Source organism: Apus apus, chromosome 5 (genome assembly GCF_020740795.1).
Source record: "Apus apus isolate bApuApu2 chromosome 5, bApuApu2.pri.cur, whole genome shotgun sequence".
Taxonomy (NCBI): domain Eukaryota; kingdom Metazoa; phylum Chordata; class Aves; order Apodiformes; family Apodidae; genus Apus; species Apus apus.
Window position 1 is genome coordinate 4,001,256 of NC_067286.1, and position 10,915 is coordinate 4,012,170.

Consider the following 10,915-nt stretch of genomic DNA (forward strand, 5'->3'; position numbering starts at 1 on the left):
CACTGGAGTGAAGCGGAATGTTCAGGGATAGCTGTGACAGGGTGACAACTGCTGCATTTATTGTATTTTGGCATGTTATGAGTGGTGGGCATTGGCCAGAGCCTGTGGAGCAGAAAGGAAGCTAACTTGGTCATGAAATCTCTGCTTCAGCAGAGCTCTGCTGCCTGTAGGCAAGGAGGAAAACTGATATTTGTGTAGTGTGCATTTGTATCTCAAAAAACATACAGGTGGTTATGGATGTCTTGCATTATAGAAGTGGCCCTTGATTGGACTCAAGGCCAAGGAGTTGTCTTCAGTCTCTTTTCCATTCTGTTTCTGTATCCCATAAGAATATTCTAATTGCATGCTCCCAGACTACAATCTGTAGTTTCTTAGTAATGCAGAGCAAATGTCCACCCCTGTGGGAAACTGGGCAACCTACCTGGGCAATAACTGGAAAGAAGGTGAGTCCAAAGGTTTTTAAAGGGGAGCATAGGGTAACACCAGCAGAAATAAGGTTTAAATGCAAGGAGGGACAACCTGTGGTTATTTTATCTGCAAAAAATCTTCAATCCTTTGGTGGATTAATCCCTAACTAAGAGGCAGGTAGATATTCTTGTAAGGTTATTTAATTTGAAGCTGTAATTTTTTTAATGAATCACCATAGTAATGATAAAACGTAGTTTTCTTTTCTTCTTTGGTCCCATACACAACTTTCAACCACCTGTAAGCAGGAATCAAGTGTTACTGAATAATTAAACTTGAAAATCTACTTTTTTTTTTTAATTTGGCAATCATTCACTTTATTATATATACATATTTAAAGTCTGTACATGGTAAAATACAAAATAAAAATGTTTCTTTATAAGTTACACAATTAAACAGCTACATTTGTCTGTAATTTAGCCATCATTTAATTAAAAAAGGAGAGAAATCTTGCTGAGCCATCGTTATATTCATCCACAATAACCTTGGTATAAAACATCCATACAGAGTAAGTGTACAAAATAGTGTACAGTTCATATAAGCTGTGCAAAGACAGCAAAGTTCAGTCAAAAATCAAAGAGGCACATCCACTGTCCTCTGTCCACATCATGGATAGCAGAAGCAAAGTGGAAAATAAGCACAGGCCTGTAGGCAAAAAGATGGGGTAGGCAGTGCCTTGATGATAATACTGATGCATAAATTAAAATGAAAAACATATAAATATATAAGGTCTCCATTACACAAGGCACAGTTACATTATACCTTAGAAGTCATGCTGGGGGATTCAATGTGTCTGTTGCACAGGATTGTGCTGTTTGTGGTAAGGAGGGAGGCAAGGCTTGGTCTGTGTCCCTGAATAATGTTGTTTACTTTTGGAGGAAAGGCTTGTTGGATCAGACCAGTCTTAAGGGTTTTGAAATCTTAACGGTAGCTGGAAGTCCATTTGAAAAGCAGTTCAAAGGGCCACAGCACCTATATTGTATTTGTTGGTGTTCATCTGAGGATACATTTCCTTCTCAACAGGCTATACTTTGCTCCCTGCTATAAAGCAAGGAGCTGCCTGTTCTTGCATTCAGGAGAAGGTGGATTACCAAGGAAGTGTTGATTGTTAAGCAGAGAATTATGACAAAGTTAGCAGGTGCTATGGATATGAAAGCCTCCACATGGGGAAGAAATAAGGAATACCTGTAAGTAGAAAATCTTGCAGCCGTGTGAGAGAGAACCTGCGTCTGCATGTGGACATTTGGGTGGGACATCACCTCTTCAATTATAGCACTCTGTTTTATTTACATCTTTGCAATGTCCCCATGTGATGGTAGGGGCAGGCAGGATGATCTAAGAGACTGTTATCTCCTCCTCTTCATCTTCCCCATCATCATCCTCTTCCTCTGAGTCTGAGAAGTCTGAAGGTTTGCCGGGGCTGCTAGAATGGGATGGTGAAGGAGACATCTGGGAATCTAGTCTGTCCCTCAAGTGTAGATGTTCTGGGGACTGGTGGTATGTTAAGGGATGCCGAGGGCTGGGTGGGCACACAGGGGGAACTTCCTCCTCCTCCTCCTCTCCGGAACACTTCTTGCCTACATCACTAAGGTCTGGGTGAGGGTTGAACTTGGTGGGTAGGGTCTGTTCTCTGCAGCCACCAGAAGAGAGGAGCTCTCTTTCTTTGGAATTTCTCCACTTCATCCTCCTGTTCTGGAACCAGATCTTCACCTGAGGTGGAGTAAAGCAACACAAATGAAACGGTTCAATAAGAACGACCTTTGAGTTGCACCCTCAGAACCTTGCTTATGCCCCTGCTGAAGCTAACAGGAACCAAAGAACCTGATGTTTGAGGACCCTAGGAGACTGGCTGGGGAGCTAGAGGGTTGTGGTCTGTCCCATCCTACTCCCCCAGCTGGGAATCGTCCCTCTCCCTTGGCTTCATTGATGCTCACAACCCTGTAGCTTGCTTTGGGCTTTCTCCTGCATGTGGGCAGCTCTCCATGCTCCCATCCCCTTTTCATTCTCTGCCCTCAGACTGCTCCCAGCGGAGGGGGAGCTGGCTCCTCACACCCCTCCTCCCTCCTCACCCGATTCCCTTCTCACCTGCGAGTCCTTGAGTCCCAGCTTGGCCGCCAACTTCTTCCTGTCAGGTTTGCTGATGTATTTCTGCTTCTGGAACATCTTCTCCAGCGCTTTGCGCTGCACGTCGGAGAAGACGGCGCGGCGCAACATGCCCCGGCGGGGCTTGCCGCGGGCGGCCAGCGGCCAGGAGAAGGTGCCAGGGATGGGGACCACGGCAGAGGTGGCTGTAGGGGGGGGAGCACACACACAATGCTAAGAGGAGGAGAACCCCCCCATCCCCCCGCTGTCCCCTCCCTGCCCTTCTGGTGGGCACCCATCAACCTGAGGTTGTGAAAAGGAGCTTTAGGCTTAACTAAGCACCCCCCCTTTCAGCCAGTGATCGCTGGGATTAGGTCTATCAACTCAAACGTGTAAAATGGATCAATAGTGGCCGGGTTTGTTGGGAGATTCAAAGGTCCCTGGCCTGAAAAGGCAAAGCCAGGCGTACGGGCCAAGCTAGAGGTATAATAAAAAAGCTTTCCCTCCCACTCAGAAGCGTTTGATTTTTTTTTTTTTTTTTTTTTGTCAGGCTCTTTTATCATTTCAGATGCTTTATTATGCTTGAGATGAAAATGAGGACTTTTCTGGTTCCAAACAAAACCGCTCCTCTTCAGACGCAGTTTTGATCAATCAGTATTCATCTTTTTATATATTAATCTCTTCTCTCCCCTCCTCCAAAGTTGGAGAATTCAATCCGAAGACATGAAAAGTAACAGCTAATTAGCACATTGCCTGGTTCCCAATGGCATTGGTATGATAAAAAGGGCAGAGTTTTGCCTTAAAAAAAAAAAAGGGGGGGGGGGGGGAGGGAGAACCTCCCCAAGAGAGACAGAGATGCTAATGAAGCGTGAATGGTAATTGTGTAGTAATGAACTAACAGAAAAAGACTGAGGACAAGCAGCTAACGCCATATATTATTGGAACAAAAGAGATTTACACTTTCAAACTAAACACAACGGCATGCCAGGCTCCTCGGGAGAATACTGATGGCACAATCGTCTTTCCCCAAATCATTTTCATTAAATGGACATGAAAAGCTATTTATAAAGCTCAAGTTGTTTTTGTTAGGCTATTCACATGCTGGAGAAAGGAAGCAAATTCCATTATCCGGAGGATGAATGGAAGAGCTTGGGTAATTTTTCCCCCCTCTCTCCCTTTCCCTGTTTTCTTTTTAAATTAATAGCTTGTTTGTGTAATTAGATTTTTTTTTAATTGTTCTCTCCACATCATAACACTTCAGGGCTGTAAGAATCATACCCTATAGCCTGCCTTCTCGCCAAAAAAAAAACCAAAACATGTCGTTTGAATACTGCTGAAGGTCTGACCGAGAAGAGATGAAGGGGGAGTGAAGGAAGGGAGGGTTAGTACGCGGGGAAGGAGGAGGAGCAGGAGGGAGGCCGAGCCGTGCCCGCGGTACCCTCCTGGAAACTCCAGCAACTCGGGAGAAGCGGAAATATTGGGGGGGGGGGGGGGAAGGGGACGGGACAGGACACGAGAGGGGACGGACGGACATAGGGCGGAGAGCAGCTTTGCAGGGGAACCGAGCTGCCTCCCTCCGCCGGCGCGGAGCGCGTCCCGCGGGCGCGGAGCGCGGCGGGAGCTGACCGCTCCCCGCGTGGTGCTGAAAGCGGCCGGGGAAGGAAGGCGCCAGGCGGGCGGGGCTGCTCGGGGAAAGGGGATGGAGAGGCACGGGGACCCGTCTCGCCTTGGGACCGTGACAATCTCGGCTAATTTGCCGATCAGCGGGGGGATCGGGCAGGGAATGTCAAGCAGTCACTGCCTGTGCTAAATAGGGCATCAAATTGGCGCGACTGATGCTTGAATGTTTTACTCCCTCCAACCTCTGAACTAGAGCATAACCCCCGGGGTGTGGGGGGGAGCGGAGATATATTATCGGGCTGTGTCCGGAGAGAGGAAGGAGGAATGGGGCCGGGTCTGCCCGGAGAGAGAGGGATTTTTAAAGACCTACCTGGGAAATAGGAAGATCTGATAAAGGGCTGGAAGGATCCTTCGAAGTACGGAAAGGAGAAAGTCTTTGGAGGGACGTTCTGAAGTAACGCAGGGGAAGTTTCTAGTAAATAAACAAAATTAAATTAAGCGGAGGGTAAACGTCGGTGGGACTCGACCTGTGTGGCTGGGTCTGTCCTTTGGTCTGGGGACCAATGCGGTGGTATTTCCTTTCCCCCCACCCCCAATAGGAAAAGAGCCAGACCGAGCTCGGAACCGCCTAGGAAAAAGCGGCACTTCAGCTGCGGTGGTTCTGCCGACAAAGCGGCAGCTGGGAAGGCAAAATCAGTCGGGCACCCGTCTGTGGGACACCCCCACCCCTCCAGCCCGCTCCTGCTGCTCTTATCGGTCCCGCGGCCCCTTCGGAGGCGGCGAATTGGGAGCGGCGGCTGCGAGCGCTGCCCCTCACCCTGAGACACGACCGATGCAGGCGGGCTCCGCAGCTTAGTCCTAGGTCTTCCCTCCCTCTCCTAAACCGTCTCCCTCCTCTCCCCCGACCCCGCCGCCCCCCTCCTGCAGACGGTGGGTTCCGCCGAGCCACGAACCGGCGGGGAGAGGCCGGGAGCGGGGCCCCTTACCGGCGCGGGGGGCGGAGGAGAGGATGGCGTTGACCCCAAACTTCAGGAAAGTGGAGTCGGTGGTGGAAGTCTGTGGAGAACAGATCCTCCTGGAGCCAGCCGCGGTGGTGGAGCTGGCGAGCTCCGGCGTCCCCGTGTCCGTCCTGGCTGCTGAGGTTGGGGGGGACATGCTGGGTGGGGGGGCAGTCCTGGGCAGGTAACTGGCTGGTCTGCTGATCCGGATCAAATCTTCTACCAGGAAGCTGGAGTGGCTGGAAAAAGCTGACTGCAGCGACTGAGGCAAGGTGAGGGTGGGAGTGGGCCGCAGGAGGCTGGGGTAGACGGCGGGCGGGGCGATGAGGCTGGGGAACATCATCGCCGGGGCCGTGCGCGGAGCAGGGCTGGGGTCGTTCGCTTGTTTGTTTGGTTGGTTTTTGCTTTTGTTTTCTGCTTTGCAAACCTCGTTCAGTAAAGATCCAGCTAGCAAGCCTGGCGGGGTTTTCGCTCTCTGCCCCTTCCTCCTGGACGATGGGTTTTATAGTGGTCAGCCCCGCTGAGGCTCTTTCAAAAGTGACAGCCCCAACAATGGGGTTCAACAAAGTTCTCCACTTGAGCTTCATTCAGGGCGAGCTCCGAGCTTCTTCATTGGTCCGAGGCTGCAATTTATGATTGGATTAGACTTCATAAGCAACCGGGGCACAATGGCCCCGCCACAAAGAAAGTGTAGTCATCAATTTTGCATATTGACCGCCTCTTTGGAATACAGCGCTCCAAAGGCTCCCAGCAGGGTTTTGTTCAGAGGCAACACACACAGGCTAATTAAATGCCTATTTAAAAGTTTCGAATGACATCTTGCCTCGTAGAAAGGGAATTATTTAAAGAAAGCACTAAATTTATTTGCCGCTCTCCTGCTGAGTTTAGGAAATAAATCAATAAATATTCATATAAACTTATCTGCGGGCTCTCAGAAAAGCACGGGTTTTGTGGAATGGAAAATACAACTTGGAAAACGTGGAACTAAGCTCTGTTGAGGGAAGGGGGGGGGAATGTTCAGAGAGAGGATCCCGTCGCGGATTGAGCGCGTTCTGCCCCTTGCTATTGGTACCCGGCGAAATTTGTGTGTAGTTAGGGTTATTTTTCTGTCTGCACGGTATAAACGTCCGGCATATAAATGGAATTTGCGGTGTTAATCTGTACTTTAGGGATTCCAACTTCGCAGGACTTTTGCGAACGTGTGCTAGGGCAAGAGGTTTGCTCGTATCAGACCGAAATGTAAAACGTTAACGCAGCCGGTAGGAACTCCGCTCCGGGAAAAAATCTGAACACTGGACATGGAAAAGATCCCAACAGCTTTGTGGGACCCCGCCGGGTTCTCAATCTGTTGGTCTTCTTAAGCTCATCTACATTAAAAATAGTGGGAATAGCTCCCCTCCGCCCGTGGAAATCAAAGCAAAGTTGTAGCGTTTGAATCCTTTTGGCTCGCCTGAGCCAGTCTCGGGTTTATCGGTATCGGTGGCTCGAAGCCTTCTCGACGCCGCGGAATTCACCTGTACTCGCTTCACATCTGCGTGAGTGCAGAGTTTCGGGAGGTGTCTAAAGCCCCGAGTCCCTTGACTGCAGTGAGCGTGACAAGTGACATCGTCTAACGAAAAAGGAGAAAACAGATTTTTTTGGCAGAGAGGTTTTGTTTGTGGTGGCAAATACGGAAATAGGCGCTAGCTATTTTTCTTTGGAGCTAGGTAATGAAAGCAATTATTTGAGAGCGGTTTTACCTGATTTCTCTGTTAAAGATTATAACAGATGTGTTAAATGCCCTATGTTTTAAAAGCAACCTATTCAGTCCTTTGGTGTGGCTGAACCTTTGCAAGCAGAAGTGTGCAGCTCAACCATGCAGCCTTTATCCTATTAACCATGAACTAACTGTCACCTTCAGCTGTTTTCCCTTTTTACTTTTTAACACAAAGCTTTCTCAAAAATCTTATTAACCAGCTTTATTTCTCTCGATGGTTTTTGTCCGGACGTTTTGTGTTGATTATCTCCATGTCGATGCTTTAACCATTCAATAAAAGTGCATCTGCGATTTATATCACATTAGGGAAGAAAGAAAGTCTGTTAAACCTCTCCCTTGATTCAAATCAGAAAGTTATTTATTAGGGAGGACGGAATCAGCCCTCGAAATTGTATGATCCTGACAAGCTTTCCCGGTGCTGTGCGCCGGTCTCCAGCCGATGAGCATCTGCAGAAAGTAGACTTGGAAGATCCGCTGTTTGAAAGCATCACTTTGAAATAAAACCTCGCTGGAGGTTTCCCCCCCAACACCCCCGCCCCTTCCCAGTTTTGTTAATCTTGATGCTTAGCAGGTAAAGAAAAAAAAGGGCAGAAAGGCGCGGGCACAGCCCAAAGGGCTCCGGGGGTGGCGGGGGGTCCCCGGCACCTGCTCCCCCGCCCCCGGCGGGTGTCGGGGAGGGGGGGCTGCCCCGTCCTGGTCCGGGTGCAGCTTTCCCCTCGCCCCCCATCCGGAGCACTCCGGGCTTCTCTCGTACCCTTTTACACGCGCGGCTGCTCTCAAGGTGTTATTTAGCAAGCGAGTGCGATGGTAGAGAATGGAAAACGCGAACATGGTTTTCCCAAAAAAACAGAGTATCATCCCCCTATCCACCCCCCCCCCCCCCCTTTCACCCAGCCCCCGTCCTGTCCCTCTCCCCTGCTCCCTGCCCCTCTCACAGCCGCGTTTCTGTGGCCCCCAGCCCCCCTCCCGCCTCCGGCATTTCCCAACACAGCCCCTGAGTCTCGGAGCAGCCCGGGCGGATCCGAGAGCACTTAGTTTTTTACAGTCATTATAAGTTCTTTTGAGATTATTTACTCCTTTCTTTACATATACATTGGGGGCATTTTGCCTGACTATAGACCGACTGCTGCTAATTTCTCTGGTTTAAAAAAGAGGGTCTGACATTTTCTGGAAGGTTGGGTCAAACGCATGCTGGGGCACACGTGGACCCAGCGCCTTGTGATGCGTCTGAGCACACTCATAAAGAACTCCTTAAGCACCAAGGCAAAAGGGACTAGACATCTATTGAAAGGGAAGATAGACCATAAGAAACCAAGAAATCAGACGAAAGGATCTTATTTTAAGTGATCTCCTTTAGAAGTTCCTTTTCAAAGGCAGTGATCATTTAAGAGAAAGGGAATTCTAATGTCTCAGGATAAAACCTGTGACTAATGCCGTTTGACCTATGCTCATGCCGTTTTGTGCTTCCTGCCATTCATTTTAATGTCGTTATCTTCAAATTTATTTCTTAAAAGTCACTCACTTTCTTTGTCGCTTAAAAAAAAAAAAGGGGGGGGGGGAGGGGGCTGAGGGGAGGAGGGGGGACCCAACCCAAAACCACTGGGAGCGGTGGGAGGAGGGGAGGGCGGACTTGAAGTCTGCGTGTGTCCCGGTCCGATGCTGGTAATCCGCATGAAATTGGGAGAGCCAGCACTTCAAATCCGGAGACCAAAGAGCTCGCCTGGGCTGAGCCAGCGGAGCCGCGCCGGGCAGCGCCGTCCCCGTCCCCCCCGCGCTGTCCCGTCCCTGTCCCCGCCGGCCCCGGGGGACGAACGTCTCAATCACCTCCATGGCTCTACCCGCGGCCCCACGAGGACCCCCTAGAGCCGCTCCCTGGCGCTTCCCGCAGCCAAGTGAAAGCCAAAATTCTGTCCCCCCCCCCTTCTTTCCAAACCGGGAAGGGCTCCGCCGCCCCCGCTCCGCGCCCCTGCGCGGTGGTGGCTGCCCGGCCCTGCCGCAGCCCCGTGGCTTCTCGTTCTCCAAAGCGTGTGTGTGCGGGTTGTTTTCTTTCTTTCTTTCTTTCCCTTTCCCCCCCGACTTCCTTCTTCCCTCTCTTTTCTCCCGGGGAGGGGGCAGCGGGCGGGATGCTCCGTCCCCGGCGTGTCCAACCTCCCTGATGATGCTTATCGACCTCGGCGGGAGCTTGAATGGAGGCTGCGGGGGCGAAGCTATATTAAGACACCTCAGGCTTCACCTTTAGAATTCAAGCACAAGGAACAGTAACTGTTGGTTCGTTCAAAGCTCTTCTAGATCCCTCCTTTTCTTGAAAATCCTTCTATTGTGCCAATCAAGCAGATGGTTTGCAGGAAATATAGCTTGGCCCCAGTGACCGAAACTAATTTTAACTAGCTTTCCAAGCCTGGCACGTTTGTTTTGCTCTTACAAAATAGCTAAAAAAAACAGCTGGCAAGGGTGAATTAAACCCATTAAAGACACATTTATAAGAAATTATATTCACATAGGTTGCTCGAAACCCCCCTAAGAGGGGAGAGATGAGCGTATTGAAATGAAAATGTCCCTGAACACACTACCCTCCTTAACATCGCCTGAGAGTCTCAAAACATTTTACTAAATAGATTAACTTGACTATTGTTTCGCATCACATTTATCAGCTTCATTAAGTGAATAGCTGAACAAATATATTACGCATGCATGAAAAGCTCTTTTGGGGGCTGCCTTATTGTGTCCTCAGCCCTGACAGGTGGTTAACTGTGTTTCTCTCTCCTCTCCCCCTCTCTCTCTCTGCGCAAAGAAAGAGGGATCCCGGACAGAGCGCACAGCCCAGACTTGGCAAAGGGACCTAGAGGGGAGAGTTACTTTCTTTTCCCTCGCCATTCATGCTGGCCAGCCTAGAGTGCACGCAGCCTGAAATGCAACCAGATGATCTGATCATGTCAAAAGTAATTAACTTTAGTTTAGCCTCTGTGTCTTGCTTGCACTTTACTAACTCCTTCCAAGCCTGTTTAATTTGCATCCTTTCTTCCAAATTTCATTCTTTTTGTCCACTTTGTTCTTTTATCCTTTCCCCAACCTTCACCTTTGTTTAAAAAAAATAATAATAATCTGGGGTTGAGCAATCCCTTTTCTTTCTTCTCCACTGATCTGTATAATAAACAAATAACCACGCAACCTCCGTAAAAACAACTCCTTTCAGGAGCTAAGATGTGCACTTTTTGGAGAGCTGGGATTTGCAAAATGTGGTATGGTGGGGTTTTTGTTGCCTTAATTTAAAGATTATTTAGCACAGTGGAAACTAGTTGGGAATTAAGGCAGTGCCTGTATGGATTCTCAGATGCTGGAGGCCACTGTCCTGCTTGTTTCAGTTGTGGACTCTGCAGATGAAGCGTGGAGGAGGAGAGAACATGATACTATCCCGCTTATGCTCTCCAGCAGAGTAAGATGAGTCTCTCATCTTACTCAAGCAGTAAGAATTAAAAATCCTTTTGTCTTTCAACTCAGGTTTTAAATCTACTCCTACCACCTCACTGCAAACCAAAGTGGGGATCCTTTACTTAGGACAGTGGAAAATTTCTCTGCTCATGGATTCATTGAAATCTCCAGGGTGTGGGGTGGTTTTAAGTGCTGGGAGTTGAGGATCCCATTGCTTTTCTACTTATAAAGCCCCAGTTCTGTTCCCCATTCTCCAGGCTATGACAGGAAGGACAGCGTTCCTTGAAGGAAAGGAATTTGTCAGGCCAGTTCAGCAGGAAAAGGAATGTGTCCTGAAGTGGATTTCAGCAAACCTGATGTTTTGCTATGACTTTAAACTGAGGGTCCCTGAGCCCACTCACTCCCTCAATGTCTCCGCTGGGAGTTGATGCTGCCTCCATCCCTCTGCCTGCTGAAGTAATGTGTAGGGAGGGACCTCTGTCTCCCAGAAAAAGAACAACAGAACTGCTATTTTAACTACCCCTGTAGAATTAAACCCGGGTCTTCTCTTATTTCTACACCTTTC

General features: G+C 49.2%; 1 protein-coding gene across 1 annotated transcript; it reads right to left on the reverse strand.

The window, feature by feature from the left end:
• Positions 1 to 1,120: 1,120 nt before the first annotated feature.
• DBX1 (developing brain homeobox 1) lies at positions 1,121 to 5,588 on the reverse strand. Its single transcript, XM_051621518.1, has 4 exons — positions 5,154 to 5,588; positions 4,538 to 4,639; positions 2,551 to 2,753; positions 1,121 to 2,175 (listed from the first exon to the last, which is right to left on the reverse strand). The coding sequence occupies exons 1-4, from the start codon at positions 5,506 to 5,508 to the stop codon at positions 1,801 to 1,803; spliced, it is 1,035 nt and encodes a 344-aa protein (XP_051477478.1). The 5' UTR covers positions 5,509 to 5,588; the 3' UTR covers positions 1,121 to 1,800.
• Positions 5,589 to 10,915: the final 5,327 nt, after the last annotated feature.